We start from the raw sequence: 17,802 nt of genomic DNA, 5'->3' as shown, positions 1-17,802 counted from the left end.
GACCGGTCTGGACCAAAACAAGGTACCTCTGCATTCGATCACCTCTGACCTCAATCCTGACTATGAATTTCATCAGGTGGTGTGAGGAGAGAGACTTACGGAGGTTTGGATTCTGTGACACTGGTGCTAAGACATTAAGACATGATCTGCCGTGAATATGAACATGAAATTAAACTACTGAGCCTCATCGTTTACAGGCCATACTTTCATTGTATACAGGGTAATAATTAAACAGCTGCTGTTTTTAATGTTTCACCTAATGTGCATGATTTCAGTTGAATCTGTGTGTTAAAAAAATTCAGCAACTAGAAAATAAACTTTAATGGCTAAACAACCTAGGATATGGTAAAATAGTTCTACTTCAGTCAAATTTAAGGCTCTAAAATAAAGTATGATAAACCAGTTAAAATTTTATCCTAATCTTTTAATGTGTGCACTTATCTTTCAGTACATTGAATTTTATATTGGATATAATTTATAAATTGACCAGCATGAGTTACACATCTCGGGGATGTTTTTTCCTTGAAGATAAAATCATAAACATTTCAACCAACTAAATATTTTCACTGAATGATTGTTGGTTTCTGAATCCGCAAAATATAAAGTCAAAATTCTGCATGATGAAAAATGTTTGTGTCCTTCAGTGACCGGATCCAGCTGTGGAAATGGCAGCTTTATCGATGCAGTACTGAGAAAGTCTTAGGCAGTCAAAGAAAATGTCTGCTTGTCTTGGTAGTACATGATTTTTTTTTTCCTTGATCAAATGTACAATTTAACATTCTAACGTAGGCAAATTAACAGTGACATGATAAAAATGACGAAGAATTTCGTCTATTCTCCAAAAAATTACTGATGTCTTGCTGGAAGGCCAGGTGAGCACGGCTTCAGCTCCCTAACCTCTCCTCAGAGGAACCTCAGCCATTCTCTGTATTTATTCAATTTCACCACCAGCTCATTCAATTTATTTAATTAGTCAAGAAAAGTCAGTAAGATACTGATTAGCCAAACGGGCGGTAGTGGTTGAGTGGAAAAAAATGTATTGGATGGATGCTGCAAATACTGTGGTAATTCCAGGAGATGTTTTGAAATGGCTGACCTACTTTGACGGGTGTCAGTTTTACACCAACACAGAGATCATTTAAACATAAGACTTTTGCACAGCACTGTATGCAAATTCAATGTCTAAGAGCAGGCGAGTGATTTAAAATAATCCGGCACATCTCCATCCAGTTTGCAGATGACTTTGTAGATCGCTTTCTTCCATGAAGGGTCTGTATCTTTAGCCTGCAAAATGGCATTGAAAAATTCTTTCAGTGTGACTTCAGCAACTTCTAGAAATCTCTCAGGAACCTGTGTTGAAAAAAAGAAAATACGGTAAATGACGGCATCGGCGTAGGTGCCTCTCTTATCTCACTTGTCATTAGGCTTTGTAGGGAAGATCGGCTTCCAGCTTGTCTCTACAAACAGGCGTCACTGTGCATTTCGATGTTCCTTCGGGGTGGAAATGGCAGCCTTACTTTTGGAGTCCTGATCTTTTTCTCTGAGAAACAGAACCTGCTCATGAAGAGTATTGCGAAGGTTTCTTGAAATGTGATCTGTGTTACAGATTAGTAGTTACCCTGTTAAAACTGTAATAAGCAATTTTTGATGATTTCATCAAATAGTAGCCTATTAAATTTGATTACAAGTGTTTTAAACAGGGTGAAAAAGCTAAAGTCCCCAGTGACTCATTTAACTTTTAAAATATCTGCTGTTCACAAGTAGGATTGGGTACCGACTGAGAAATGTGAATTTCTCTGGGAAGATGATCAGTATCATGCCATCTTTGGACAGAAAAGGACATGTCTTCTGGGTTTATACCTGTGACATATTTGTTTGTCATTCTTCCTTATTTCCTTAAAGTTAAATTTCTGCTTCTACTGTTCTCATAGATGGGGGGGGGATGCAGATTCTTAACTGCAACATTTATGTCTGCATACATACCATGTGCTTCGCTGTCTTATGTACAATCAGTTAACATGAACATACAAAGGGTGCATGTCTGACCAACCTGGAAGTCGTTGGCTTTATTGTAGTGTGTATTGAGGGCTCGGAACAGCTCGGAGTCCCGGGTGACAGACAGGTCCCTCGTGCTGCCAGACCCGTCCAGGATGGCCTGGCGGGCAAACTTCTCCATTTGGATGTAGTAGAATTCACGGAAATTGCTAAACCACTTGATGAGCTGGGAGGTAATGCAGCGGTTAAACTGAGGAAATGAAGAACCATGCTCAGGTCAGTATGAAATTACCCGCTGAAACATTTTACCGAAAAATCCTGAAGCCTCTGCCTGTTACACAGCCGTCCATGACATTTGCCATTTATTTTTCCGACCGAAAAGGTAAAAATAAAATTGTTTATACTGTCTAATCTCTGGCTTGAGAATTAATATCCCATGTTTTATTTCATGTTTTGATTAATGCACAAGGATTTCTTGCTAATGGCACAGCTTACATTGACTCTTACGAATTGTGATATTTTTCCCCTTAAGATTGCAATTTAATTACAAACTTCCCAAATTAATGTTGGAGTACAATAAAGCTCAGTGTCTTGGGAGTTTAGTCTAATTTACTATTTTGCAATAAAGTCCAATGAAATAGAGCAAAGGAACAAGAATTCTACTCGTGCAAAGCTTGGCTTTCAGGTCGAGGACTTGAGCTGAACAGGTGTTCTTGGGAACTGCCTCGGTATTAGAGCGAAAGGCCATTTTGCTAAGATTTGCATATTTTCTGCTTTTTTGATGAGACCAGACATTTGCTGAATGATGAGTAAAAGGCAGGACATGTGTTTGACCTGGTCCTTCATCACGTATTTTTATTACAAAGAGGAAAAGTATGACTGCTTACCTTCACATCAGGGAAGAAAGATTTCAACGCACTGGAGCTGGGGTAGCGAGTGTAGAAGAACATTAACTTTGCCTTCTTCAAATGGTTGGGGGTTAGACCTTCCTGAATGTTCCGAAGTTAAGGACTGTAGTTTTATATTTTGAAACGTTACATTTTGGACTAAACACAGTCCAATAAATTATAACAAGATTATATATGGCCTTTTGTAGTTCTGAAAAATTCAGTAATTTCGGTCCAATCCCAACCAGTTGATCATTTCTACCTGAATAGGATTCGTGAATCATTTATGCTAATTAATCAAATGGGTGCTGGAACACAACAAAATCGAATGCTTTTGGGACTTATCAAGCCCGAAGTCAAAGAAGAATTATTTGCAATGCGGCCTCCAAGGATTAAAACTTGCATCAAACCCATGGTCACTCATTTGAAGAATACAGCAGCAGGAGATTGCCTAGGTTTCTAATTAAAAACACAATAGATGGACAGTGAATTCACAAAGGATTCAGCAATAAATAATAAGACTCCTATTTGCAAAATAGCTTTTGAAATGACTTAAGGGATTTTAATTAGAGACTTGATGGTTTTGCATGTAGGCTAATGTGCACTGGCACCAATTTGCATCCTATATTCCTTCGTGAGAAACCGTCCTGTTGGATCTACACACTCACTCACACACATGGTCATATTCATGTCTTTGAGGGGACCGTCCATTCATTTCTATAGGGAAAAACCTTAATCCTGATTATAATAATTAATCCTAATTAATAATCCTACAAACCTTAACCATAAGTAACCAAACAAAATACAAGTCTTGAAATTTTTAGTTTTTTGATTGCAGTCATAGATTATTTACGAAACTGAATTTCCCTTTGTGGGGACTTAAGAAAACGGTTCCCATAACGTCAAAATGACAGGTTTTTATCATCTGCTGGGTACATTTGGGTCCCACAATATAATATATACATAACACACACACACAATCACCTGCATAAAAATGTAACATTTGCCAGTATTTTCAATGTTACACTTTTTATTATTATTATTATTATTATTATTATTTAAAGATGTTCCTCAAGTTCTCTACTGACAGAAGGTTTGCTTCCATCTGTAACTGTACTTTTTCAAATGTACCCTGTATGGATTTGAAATTGTTACCTAAAATACAAGATATGTAGCTGGAGTTTGTTTATAAAGGTCCTTATCAGATGCCCGGAGTTCATTTGCCTTTGACATTCGTCGAATCATTCTGCTCTAATTGTACAGGCTGCTGTAGTTTTTCTTGGACTCACCAAGATCAAAGGCATCATTCTCCTTGAGGCCTGTATCCTTGATATTGCACCAGACCTCACCAAGTCTTCAAGGCCTGGGAGGAAATTGGTGTAATCTTTCTGCTTTACCTTTGTTAACAAAGACACAATTTGATGAAAACAAACCCATATAGATCCCAGCACACCATTGTTAGTCAATATAAAACAGCAAAAATATTAATATTGAATTTTATTTTAAAAACCATTGCCTATTTCATTTATAGTAGTATGTGTTTATATGACAGTGGCTTTCTAAAACATTAAAGTATGGCCTACATTACTCACTGCGTATGAACCCTGACTGCGAGTTGAATCTCAGAAAATAAACCATTGAGATAAACTTGAAAACACACTTACAGTTTTCAAACAACCTGCCAGGCATCATTAAAAACCCATAATCAGAATGAGAAATAATGTGTCTTTAAAGGATATGTTGAGTGACAGATTTGGGTTCCTCTCCACCATGCCCTGCAGATTTCCATGCTCCAACTTCACCTGAGAGAAGCAGGCAGCCTCCATCCTCTCCTGCCCCAGAGATGCTGCTTGGGTCTCCGTGGCTTCAGTGTCTGTGTGACTGGAGCTCAGTTTGGAACATGCTTTGGGGGAAAGCCAGGGTAAGTCCAGAATTTGCGGAGAGGACGTGTCTGTGGGCAGAATCTTTTGGAGGGGAACTCTGAGGTCATCATGGGGCCCATATTTGAGGAGGTTTTCCAGAATCTCATTCTGAAAAGTGACACTTTGTTTGAATTGCAGTGGCAACTGTGTCATGTCATGGGGCTGTTTCCAAACCTGGTCCATAGAACATGGCCGGCCAGAATGTGACTTGCGAATGACTAGAGGCAGTGCTTCAGTTTGATCTTCTGGTTTTTGCATGTCTGCCCCCTTGTAAAACTCCGCTGACTGCGCTGTAATCACATCTGCTCCAAGTGATGGTTCTGAGGAACCACTAAGCTCAGAGTTGCAATCTAAGCCCGCAAGCAGTCGTGGGTGTTGGTTAGATATTGCAGAGGAGACGTTTTTAAAAACTAAATCAACACTTCTGCTTACAGCCCTTGATAGCTCATGTTTAAGCACCTCTAACAGCTCCTGGTCCTTGTTATTGTGCATGATCTGAATGTGGTCCTTCGGCACTGTCTGTTTTTGGCTCATTCTGACATGCCTGGTTTTCCCTTCAAACTCACTGTCTGGGTCCACCTGGCGTGAACAGTCTGGCCATTCCAAAAACTCTTTCTTCAACAAGGTGTTATGACAGTACATGATGTTCGGAAGAACCTCTTCCACCCCGTCCTCCTCCTGAGTTTCACTTAGATTGTCAATTTGGAGGAACCTCTCTTGGAGATGCTTGAGGAGCCTCTGCATGGTCTGTAACTGCTGCCTAAGACTGTGACGTTCCTCATCCTTAATGCTGCTGCTTCTTCTAGACTTACAGCCCCCTTCCAAAGTATGTGACATTTCCATCCACTTTTCTTCCCTAGACTCCTTGACGCTGGTGCCCGATATCTCCCACTCGTGGTGTGGTCGTGCCTTGGGTGATGCTCCCATTCCTCGGATTATATTCTCTACTCTTGCACGTTTGGCCTGGTGGTGCTCATCGTGTGGTGGGTCATCTTCAGAACCCGCTGCCATGGAAGGTTGCTTCGTCAGAGACATACCCTCCTTGAAGGAACTACAGCTCCAGTTCTCTTGGCTGGAGTCTGCAGTGTAGGAGCTGGGCAGAGCAGTCGCAGGTAGGTATAGGAAGCTTTCCTTCAGAGCCTTCTTGTTTTTGATAGTCTTCCGCAGGAGCTGGGAGATAATGGAGCTATTTGAATAGGATGTCAGAGGGTCCTTATACATTTTTCCATGAAAGCAAGAATGGAGAATGCCTGGTTTGTCCTTCCTCAGGTAAGTATCACTGGAAGAATCCATGCTGTTGCTGATCACACTAATGTTCCTATGAAAATGATGCACTGCATGTTAATGTCCATCGAAATGTAATATATCTGACAAATGTCTCAGAATACGTCACTTTTGTGGAGATTTTAAATATTTTTTTCAGAGAAAACCTTGAATAAAAGTTTAGTTTCAGATTCACTGTCTCAGTTGTAACTGCCTGAGTATTTTTGGTTGCTAATACTGGGAAGCTAATTACTATTAACTTAGTAGAGAATGCAAAATGATAAAAACTGAATAATAGATATTAATTGTATGTCTGGTGAGCAGGTTAAAATGGTACAGTAGCCTATGTGTGCAGAAGGTTTGATCTGTCCATCGGTGATCATGTTGCAAGGCTGTGCTCTCACAACAAATGACAGCTGTTTAGTTTAATGTGAAAGTGTTATGTTAAAAAATACTTAAACCTTGACCTATAATCTGTGTAGGGCTACTGCCATAATTATGGTTTATTTAAATAAATGCAGATTTTATTAAGTGCATTATTAACATTAGTTTCTAGGTTCATTAAATTAAAATCTAATTAGCAATTCACAGCTGTTTTTGTTGAAAATTTTACAGTTTGAAAAATAAATAGAACTGAATGGTACTTCAGCCTTAAGTAATTCTCAGAACGGATCACGACCGAAAAAACGGTGACATGCTGAAATCTATCGGTAAAAAATAATATTTGATATGACATAAACAATTGCATATTTTTGTGTCAGGTATTTTGCTCGACAAAGCCAAGTGCTATTTACAAAAATAAAAGACACTTCAAATACAGCAATTAAAGTTTTATTTGTGTATTCAAGCTTTATAATATTGTTAATGTGATTTCTGCGCTACGGAGGATATACGGTACTTTTTAAATTTAGTAGCAAGTTAAGTATTTTATGAGCAATGCATAATTGTATTAAATTTTTTAAAGATGTCTACCTCATGTATTTTAAGAAAAACATGTAACATAGCTTCCATTAATAAAGCCTAAAAAGCGACAGATTTAATAAACATGCGCCCAACGACAGAGAACGTGACGGTACGGAGAAGATGCTGCTCTACCTGTTTGCGGCCGGGAGACGCTGCGCCTGCGCCAGCGGTGACATCGGCCTCCGGCAGACGAAGGCGGGTATTTAGCCGGAGGAAGCCAGCGAAGGCGGAGACGTGTGGCCAGATACAACCAATCAGTGCTCAGCTCGCTCATTATACTCACCCTTCTCTTAGAAATACAGAAAGAAGGGAAGTTGTCATGGAGTAAGTAGTACCTTCCCTCCGAAGTTATAGTGTGACCAGTAACCCTCCTTCCACTGTTTAGCGTGACCGATACATTAGGTATGCACAAAATGTTTTGCAGAGAAACGAATAAAATCTCTCTACCATGTAACAGTTAAACAGGAAAACAAAACCAACAGGCAAGTATATATTACAACGGGAATTTGCCGACTTCCGGCAACTTTTGAGAAAATGTTTTCTTATTAACTTAATGGTAACGTATGTGAGACTAATACGAATCACCTCAAGACATGTCCCTCCTGTCAATATTATTTCTTCGTAGTTTGCTGCTACTGCCTTAGCTCCTACTACTACTAAGAACAACAGCAGTAATGATAGATAGATAAATGGATGGATGGGTTGGTAGGAAATGACATTTTTATCTGTTCAATGAATGGATAAGTGAATCGAGCGGTGCGCCTCCCCTGCCACCGTTCGCTCCGCTCCGCCGCCTCCCCCCGTTAGTCCTCACCGCGCTGTCCCGCTCCCGCGTTCTGGGTGCTCGCTCGCCGCATTCGGAGAAAGGGGACAGTCTGCGGTCGAAGGGCTGCCGGACGCCAGGGCCGCGGAGTCTGATTCGTACGGCTGGATGCCGGGTCGAACCAGAACCTCAGGCCAGCGTGACCCGGGCTTCCCCAGCCCAACTGAAAAGTAACGCGAGTGTGAGCATTTCCGCAGCGATGGTGTGAATCAGGGGCGCCACTAGAGATTTTGGGCCCCCTTAACTGGACAGACACAACCCTATCCAACACCTCCCAACCCGAAACCAAATGAGCTATATAAAGATTTCACTTATTTTTTTTTAATTAACTTTACTTTTCTAGTAGGTGTGCTAATAATGGCCCTCAAGGCAATTCAAGTCAGTAATGATTAGTGAAAGTAAGACTTGATGCATCTAAATTAATGCCTTTTTAATTTCACTGAAAAAACTCAGTTATTACCATGGGAACTTAATTTAGCACTATTAATGTAATGCAAAGGAAGTAGGAGCTCATAATTTTTTATTTTGTAAGATGGTTCAAAGGCCAACTGCTGAACTGTACAGAAAAAATCAAGCACCATAAAACAGGGGCAGGGCTCTCCAGTCTCTGGTAGGATGAGCAAACATACTTAATCTACATAATCTGCTTTAGCTTGCTCCTTGTCACTCACCAGGACTGTAGATGGAACAGTGAACAGGATGACCGGGGGGTACCCAGGAGGTTCCCCCCTGGACAACATGGAATAATCCTTAAAATCAAGGATTGAATATCTCAATGACTTTAGTTCCTTTGGCCAATCTGTCTTTATCCCCCAGTACTGTAGTCCTGAGTAATACCTAGGACTGCACAATATCGCATCATATTTGAAATATTTGCGCTTAATATTATGTGATCTATAAAACAAAAAATGAGATGAAATTTACCAGAAATAATTCAAAAAAGCCAAACAGAACTTGCTGTTAGATAAGTTGGTGGTGTGGAAGTTGGCACAGATCAGTGTCGACAAATGCGATGTGATTGCAGGGTTTTGGATGTGGAGCATAAAAATGTTCTGGGTCACTCACTTTTGGGTGCTATATGGGCGTTTACTTACAGCCGCAACTTCATAAGCAGATGGCTAAATAAGCGCCTGTATAGTACCAAGTTTACGCCCGTCATCTAAAGCCCTGGGGATTCTTGTACATGGGTAAATGCTGCAATTATATCACAATGTGCTTTCGAGCAGCCATAGTAACATCCATTGGCTAACAGAATTGCATTTATCTATTACTTTAAAAAGCTTTTTTTTTTTGTGCGCATGTGTGTGCACACACACACATTATGTATAATTACATAAATACACATTATGTAGTACACACACACACACATTATGTATAATTAAAATTCATACTGAATAAGGTGTTTGTGTTGCTGTTTTTAGGGGGTTGGCATGTTGAACTGACAGACTGAATTTGGAGAGTCAATTCAGCTGCCAGTCTAGCATGGGACTCAAAACTCTCAGACAGTCTCATTAACAAATATTTATGATTTAACTGCCCAGAAGACGAGAAACTGTGTGGTTACCAGCTGTCCAACTGGATGCAGCTTAATTTCGATGCACTGGAGAGATTTGCTTAGGGGTGTTAGCCACCTTATAAGGGTCCCTCAGGCCTATTCTCAAACTCAAGAGGGAAAAACATAAGCGTCTTCAAGGTTGTTAACCCTCAGTTTAGGATAGGGAGAACAAGGAGGGTTACGAATCAGGCTAGAGTGACCTCACACACACATCTGTGTTCTGGGTCCAAGAAGCACTTTCTTACACGACTTAATTTTAATGAAACATGGTCAATCACAAAGTGAATCTGCTCGTTAATGCATCCTCAAGTCAGAATGGATTATTCCTCAGATTAGAAGTACGGGATTCCACATAGGGACTCCGTCTCGCCCATCTGAATGGAGTGGAAGGCTTTGTTTTGGAATGAATATCAATGAGTTGATCAGCAATTCATGGCGGAGCAGCATCCAGAAGATGATAATGCCCCAGAAGGGGCTGGGGGTAATAAAGCTTCTGAGAGGTTAAGTGCGTCTCGCAACAGGCCACTCAGGCAGGCAGCACCATCCATTTCTGAAATAAATGTTTTGATAACTAACTGTTATTAGCTGACAGTACTGCTGCTCCTTTCAGCCGGTTAGCCGTACCCCCTGCCTGGACAGCGGCTAAGTGCCCCTTTCCAGGGCAACATGCTCCTCGGCTCTTCCTGCTCCCATGCCAGGCCCTGCCCAGCTGTGCCCTTCATTCTGTTTGTCTAACTTATTTGTGGTCCAGCAGTGTGGCATATGCTGCACGTTAGCAGGGAATAGCCTGTTTTCTTGGTGTGTCCCGAGTGGCTCTTGCTGCAGCCCTGGGAGCCGCCGTGGCTGAGGACCCCACGCCGCCTCCTTGTCTTTCCCGTCTTCCAGCTACCTAGCAAGTAGTTCATTGGCAATGGAAGAAATACCACAAAAGCACGCAAATGTCTCCATATATGTGTATGACTAATATTTTCCCAGTCTTGGTTTTGGGTTTGACATTTTCTAGTACTATTCTGCCCGGATCGGGTTTGGTCTCACGGCCTCTTTAATTTCAGCCCTGTACAGGACCTTGCCACCCCTTTCTTCGGGCATCTGGGGCCCACAGGAGCCCTGAAATTTTGCAGCCCAACGCTCTTTCGGACTTGGCTGGGGGGGCCTTCTCCTCCTGGTGGCATTGCTGATGCCCCGCTAGTGCCAGAGGGAGGTGCTGCTCTTCAGGCTTATTCTCCCCTCAGCTGTCCCAGCCCCCCCTCCTTAGGGAGTGCAGTAAAGTAACATTTCATGGCAGGTCTGCTAAGCTGCATGACCCCAGCAACACACTCGTAACACTAAGCTTACAGACTGTGCTACAGTTAATGCACTCAAACGACATGGAGAAACACTGGCAGGTCAGAGACGTTTTTGGTTTTCAGTGCCTGTTTTCCAGTAGCTGGAAAATGTATCATCAATTCAGTGTGTTGCATGTTATACCCTGGAAATGAAAATTACTTTAAACATAGATATGGTTATGTTTATATCCTTATATATTTTTCTTCTTTGTCGCCATAATATCCTGTTTATTCCATGTCATGCTATTTATTTTTGGATACATATTAAGTTATACAGTTCAATTCACCCTATCTTGTTATAGCGCCTTTCACAGCAGCCGCCCCAAGGAGCTTTACATGGTTTTGTTGTGATACATAATCAGAAAAAAACAGATGAAAACGGAGGAGAGGAACCAAAATCTCCCATGTAAGGAGAAACAAACCTCTGGGGGTCCGAGGTCAACTGGCTGCCCACCCCCCCTGGGCCTTACTAACATTATTCTTATACTAAGTCTCTATCCTAAATATGAGGACTTAGAGCACAACATTGGAATTGGACTTATAGAGATATAAAATTTTGTGCAGATTGGCTTCAGTGAGCTTGTGGTCATGGTTTGCCTTTTTGCCAGTGGGCCATGAAGCGTTCACCAGACGGCTGATCAGCATAACCAAACTAACTGGCAATGGCAACAAGCCGGGGAGAATCCTGTGACCCTCCCGTCTCTCTCTGCATCTCTGTCTGTCTAAGACTTTGAATAATGCTGGGGGGGGGGGGGTGGGGTGGTGGGTGCCATCTTCGCCCCGAATGCCCGCTCAAGTGCGCACAGCTGTTCTGGCCTCCTTCAGTACTGCGTTTACTTTGATAATCGCGTGGCACAATGGGCCCTAATGCGCATCTTTGTTTCACTGCCAGCACCTACACAGCGTCGGAACAATGCCGCTGAGAGGAAAAACGTGGGGTTCATTATGGGCGCAGGAACTCGGCTCAGTCAGATTACCATAAGAATGGAGCAAGCTTTAATGGGCATGAATAGGGTGGACAATGACGTGGGGGGGTCATTTGTTTATTTACTTTTATTGCCACTCAAGATTCCATTAGCAGGACGGAGATTATTTTAATGTGTTGTCTGTGCGACAGAAAGGCCCATAGATATCTGTGGGCTTCTTTTCTCCCCCAAAATTGTTTCCTTAATATCTGGCACAAGATGTGAATTTCCCATCAGGCCCTGTAAACGAGGAGGCCTTTAAGGCTTGTGTAGAGCAGATGAAAGCTATGAGAATTGTAATGGATAGTTTGCAGAAGATGCCTATTTGTTTTCATGAGACTCTTCAGAGGGGTAATTTACCTAAATTATTCCATCATTGTTTCTGCTTGGCCGGATCGGCGGGCGCTGGTGCTCGTGCCTGGATACGCAGGGGTTAAGGGTGTCCCTACACATCCTTCTCTCGATAGCTGCTTGTAGGATGTTGTTGGTCTTTACTATTGTGGGGGGGGGACATTGAAGGTGCCCTTGATCAGAGAGGGCTGGGGCCCCTTGCTCTCATCCCCTCCACTGCCTGCTGTATAATGGTGAACACAAATACTGCACTTATTGAGGGGATGCAATTTCAGTCAGATTCAGAAAACTCCGGCAGTCATTTAATTTGTGACAGTAAGAGGCCCAAATCATCAGAACCCTATTACTTCAACAGTATAAGAATAATTTAAATGACTAAAATGCGTTTGCCTTAATGCACCACCTAGATGCTGGTAAATCTTATATATAGCAAATATTTTGTCTTTTAAATGATTGTAATACAGTATATTAATATTTTTTTTATATCACCATTACATTTTATCTGCAATTATCAGTTGGAATGAGACGATACTCAATGAACAAGCTGAAATAAATTTTGTGGTCATTGAACTTTGATTTTTCACATGACTGTCCAAATGGAAATGGAACTGGAACTGAGCTAAAAGCACTCGGTCCAAACCTGAAAGTGACCATCTGTCACATCAAACATTACGAGTGTGAAACACATTGGAAGTAAAGTGAACCGCAGCTTTTATAATTTACATGTGAGAAATTGCATCTATCTGTGTGGTGTGTTTGTCTGTCTGCCTGTCACTTAAAGCAGACTGGGGAAACATAAGCTCCATCCATCCATCCCCAACTGTACAGGGCAAGAATCAGAGAATCATAAAGAAGGCCAGCCTTGCGGGAGAAGGATCTGTACCAATGGATACAAAATCAAAGATATTCATTTCCACCAGGCACTAACTACAGACACCTTCACAATGCTAAGCCATAGAAAGGTCCACAATAAAACCCCTGCATTCATACCTCATAGAATCTCTAATCTCTTTAATGTGTTATACTGTTTTGTGTTATGTACTTTGCTTCTGATCTTCACTTGGTCTAGCCCTGCCTTGGTCTCGGTCTTGCCTTGCCTTCTTGGACTTGTGTATATGTATGTATGTATGTATGTGTAAAGTAAATATGTTAATCCAAATATGTGTGGTTAGTTGGGCACATAAATACAGTACTTGTGTTGGTGTTTATCAGCTTTTTCCTTCGTAGAACACATCTTCTCCATGTCCACTTCTTTCCTGTAAACGTGGTAACCTGTGACATCTTAATCTGTAAAATAATCCTCAATGCTTACCCAAAAACGTTGTCCATAGTTAAAATAGTGATAACATTTGAAAAATGTCTTCATATCATTGTGATGAATACTCAGCAGTGTATTAGTCATACAAAGCTATTTTACAGTCTGCAAGGATTTCAAAAAAATATGTCACAATGCTGCAGGATGACAGAAGTGCTGTGTGACGCTGAAAGACCAAAGAAGCCTCGAGCGTGTGAAGCAGCAGCCAGAGGTGCCGCCCGCCGTTTGTAGATGAAGGAGAGGCACGGACACACCTGCAGGATCCTGGAAAGCATCTTTGATGACAAGACTTCAGAACATCAAACGGTCAGCTGTGGGGTCTTTTAATGTGGATGGCAGGGGGTGGTGCATGTTCCGGAAGAACGGCACACAAAGCTTCCCTTTGTTACATTCAAATCGGGGAGATCCGGATTGTCTTCTCTTCCTTTTTTCTAGGAAGGCCATTAATATGAAAATATTTAAATGCTAAATGCTGACAGTTGTAGGGCTTCCCTCGCCGTTCTTGCCCAGATCTGTTCGTCTGTCATGAATTCAGGGCGCAGCAACAGTTCTTCTCTGTAGCGTGAACCCAGATATGCCTGATATTTTAGCTTCATTGCTTTGCTATGGATTTTGGGAGACGCAGAGGAGAGGAATATAAATGTCTTGAAAAGAGCGAGGTTTGCTTACTGTTTGCTTATTCTTTGGAAAATTTAAAGGGCGCTTTTCTGCCGCACCAGGTACCAGAATTTTGGTAAAGTTCCTTTGGTATGGAACAAGAAATAAACAGGTATTTGCTATAATATACTAGGGCTACACAATAACGGAAAATTCAAATATCGCAATGTCATTCTATTGTAATAAAAACTGAAATATGGCAAAAAAAAATATTTTAGCAAAGCTTAAACCCCCTGTGCTATAATGTCTGTACAGTATGAAGGTCTGGGACAGCTTGATCTCAGTCTAGCTGACTAGTGATGTAAGAATTACATGTGCATGATATGTGATGTTGGTGTTAATATCGCACATTACCCAGCCCTGTAATATACTGTACCGTTTTCTCAAATTCAGTACAAAATACCCTCCTCGCATTTTGCTGTCTTTTGGTGCTGGAACCAGTTTGTCTGCCAGTGGAAAACCAACACCTTGCAGTATCATACTTTTGTTACTTTTTTGAAGCACCTAATGTACAGTAATGGGTGCATTGGAAAAGCACCCTCAGTGCAGTGATGTCTTAATGGTTAGGGACTTATAATTGAAAAATTGCTGCTTCGAATCCCTGACTAGCAAGGGTCCTTCACTGCACTCTTGATGGCTTTTCATTGCTACAGTGTGTCGTCTCTTGAGAATTAAGCTAAAATATCTGAATCCCCTTCATTAGAGAGAGTACAGTACTATACTGTACTGTACAATAATGCAGGCCTGCAATGTACTTTACTATTACTGCATGTAATGTTGGTAATATCTTACTGTGTGTAATTTATCAAATAAGCTTTGCCGAATGTATGTACATGAAAATCACCTTATGTAAGAAATCTGCAGGTGGTTCGCTATTATATGTAGTCTCAGCTGTCCGCGGTCGCTCCTGCAACACATCACCCGCAGATTTAGGGCATTACTGTACTTAAAGCTTTTGGTTTCTCTGTTATGTGTGGCCAGTAGATGGAGACAAACTCAATGACTCCATTGTCCTGTTACGTAAGATTGGTGGTTAGCGAGGTGTTTACTACCATCAGGACTGGCCCTGGCAGACCAGGCACCATAGGCAAGGTTCTGCTGATAGGCACAAGGCAGGGATCAGCCCAGGGCAGGGATCAGCCCAGGGCAGGGATCAGCCCAGGGCAGGGATCAGCCCAGGGCAGGGCACCAAAACTTCTCAGGGTAAGGTAAGGCTTAAATTACTGTTCTTCTTCTGACTTGAAAACTTGAAAATCATAACATACAATTATTCTATAAGCTGAATTACATGCGAAAGGTTGTTTTGTAGCACTTGTGTGGTATTTCCAGAAAACTAAATCTCATTTGCTTTTACATCATACCGTCTATGCAGAGACCCCAGAAGGAATCAGAGAGAATCTCAGTAGGTCATTGATGTACAAACCTGGGTCGGTTACATAACTCCTGCATTAGTTTCAATAGATGCTGTGCATATCCTAGATGACCATGATATCAAGTGCTTGCTGAGCTAAAAAGCTGTATGATAATAAGGAGCATTCCGGCAGGGGGTACTGTGGCCTCACCATTAGCAGGTTTTTAAACTTTGACTACAGTCCAATCTTTGACCAAGAAAAGGTTCATTCCAGTTATGTGTGGGATCATCTGGCAAAATGTTTGCTATGCCACAGCTCTCTGGGTACTGAAATGATTGAAGAGTTCTAGGTAATAAGCAGCAGGTCTCTCTTTCATTAGTCTTAATTATTTCATCGTGCAGCAGCTAACAGCATGATGTTTTGCCATTACAAGGGTCGCCACCAGGGGGCTCTGTATTCCGTGCAATTTCTAAATTCTGTAAATAATGCCACTATAGCTAAATTAAATGTTCTTCTTATAGGATTCCTGAAGAATGGTGCTCATTGGCTAGCACTGGTTCCACCCACTTGCAGAGTTACTGGTTTGAGTCCTGCCTTCATCTGTGCGTATGAAGCTTAAATGGCTTTTCCCTTCAGGTTTTTATCTGCAGTAAAAAAATATGCAGGTAGCATAGCTGTCTAGTGTCTCAACACTGTCCATTTTCTTTCTAGTTGTACAGTAGGAGTCAAAAGTCTGGACAAAGCTACTGAAAATAACCTTGGAGTTATGCAGTAAGTATGATCTTACTCTTAAGAATAAGATGTAGTGCTGTGACAGATGACCTGACCCCCACAGCCCCTCCACCGAAGCCCCGTAGAGCTGCTTTGGGATGAGTTGAATTGAAGAGTAAGAGCCAGGTAGCCACCTTGTGCCCAGGATTTGTGGAAGCTCCTTCAGGACTTCAGGCGGCTACATCTGGAAGCTGTCTGGAAGAACGTCAGGAGTCTGCAACACCGACATCCAAGCAAAAGAGGCTGTTTTAAAGAGTCTGACATCTCTTGGTCATTGCAGTATTCGAGTTTTATTCGTGACATATCCAGTCATACAATGTACTTTTGTGTCGTGAAATGAGATTTAGTTAGAACGTGCCAGCAGATGCACAGTATATTTACAATTAATGTAGACATAAGATAAAATGGCTGCTAAATAGACAATAGTGAGCAGTATATCAACATAGTAAAAGGATGTGCAGTTAGAGTATAGCGTTATAAAAGTGCCATATTTAACTTGCTAGCTATGTGCTGTCCTCAGTCGGCACCATCGGCCTTGGGCCACAATCGCTTGCTCAGTCTCTCTGCTTTGGCCTTCAGGCGCCGGTTGTGTCTCCCGGAGCTCAGCCACGACAGGGGGTGTCATTGGTGGGGACTGGGTCGTGCATTACTTTCACTGGGAATTTTTCTGGCCGGTGGTTGGGTTTACGTCCATGCGGCAGCCCATTACAGACTAAGCTGGGTTTCCCTAACGCAGGTCCATGGCCCACTAGAGGGCGCTACTAGTCTGCGGATCAGTGGTTATGAGACTCTGTAGCAGGTAATTATTGTTTAAAGGAAACATTCATGCAGACTACAACATGAAGTTGCATGTTAATGTTCATGCTCCCACAGTGCTGCATTACTCCGAGCCAATCAGTCCATATCCTGCTGTGTTAGATCCCCAAAACATAATGACGGATAGGGCTTCTGAGATTACCCCGTTATGCTCAGTAGAGCAGACCTGCTCTCCAAGGTGAAAATCAGGCAAGCAGCGGCATGGACACCTGGACAAAATGGGGAATTACACATATTTACAGACTATCCCGTATTTGTACGTATAGTTCAGTGTCGCATGCCTTATCCTGGCCTTTTTTTTTTTGTTCGGGCCACTTGGGGCAGCACTGCCCCCATCTTGATGTACTGTCATGTACAACGACAATAACAAACTGGAATCTTGAAAAGAAATGGCTTCACTAATTGTGGGTAATTGGTGTCTTTGTAAAGTGGAGTACCAAGGGGCAATACATTTATGCATTTTCAACAGATGCTAAATATATTCTCCACTATAGATGTCTATGATTGTGCTAGGCCGCCCCCTGTCACTAACGTGTTTTTCTTGGTTTGAAAGGTATAGCTTACCCACATTACAAGTATGTTTCCAGTGCAGCTGTCCAAACTGATAACCGTCAGTGGAGAATGTGGTGAGTTTGTCTCTCTGTGGATTTTAGTTCATGGAGCTGAACCACAAACCAGTCATGCGCTTAGTGTCTGATGAAAAGTGTGTGTGTGTATATATATATATATATATATATATATATATATATGTGTGTGTGTGTGTGTGTGTGTGTGTCTATGCATATATGTGTGTGTAGATAGATGCTTTATTGTCATTGTAAATACAATGAGATTTAGTTGGA

The 17,802-nt window shown here is 41.7% G+C and overlaps 1 protein-coding gene and 1 long non-coding RNA gene across 3 annotated transcripts; one reads left to right on the top strand and one right to left on the bottom strand.

Moving 5' to 3' along the window:
* Positions 1-1,182: 1,182 nt before the first annotated feature.
* LOC125714607 (prospero homeobox protein 1-like) lies at positions 1,183-7,247 on the bottom strand. Its single transcript, XM_048985349.1, has 5 exons — positions 7,163-7,247; positions 4,622-6,122; positions 2,883-2,990; positions 2,051-2,245; positions 1,183-1,350 (listed from the first exon to the last, which is right to left on the bottom strand). Exons 1-5 carry the CDS (start codon positions 7,204-7,206, stop codon positions 1,183-1,185), a joined length of 2,016 nt encoding a protein of 671 aa, XP_048841306.1. The 5' UTR covers positions 7,207-7,247.
* LOC125714608 (uncharacterized) lies at positions 6,930-17,681 on the top strand. Of its 2 annotated transcripts, none has more exons than XR_007383810.1 (5): positions 6,930-7,432; positions 13,508-13,670; positions 15,080-15,224; positions 15,895-15,975; positions 16,085-17,681. It is a non-coding gene; the product is annotated as an uncharacterized LOC125714608 (long non-coding RNA). The 2 variants fall into 2 exon arrangements; XR_007383809.1 differs by having other exon boundaries at positions 15,080-15,229.
* The last annotated feature ends 121 nt before the right edge of the window (positions 17,682-17,802 follow it).

Source organism: Brienomyrus brachyistius, chromosome 19, assembly GCF_023856365.1.
Source record: "Brienomyrus brachyistius isolate T26 chromosome 19, BBRACH_0.4, whole genome shotgun sequence".
Lineage (NCBI taxonomy): Eukaryota > Metazoa > Chordata > Actinopteri > Osteoglossiformes > Mormyridae > Brienomyrus > Brienomyrus brachyistius.
This window is presented reverse-complemented; position numbering and strand designations above follow the sequence as displayed.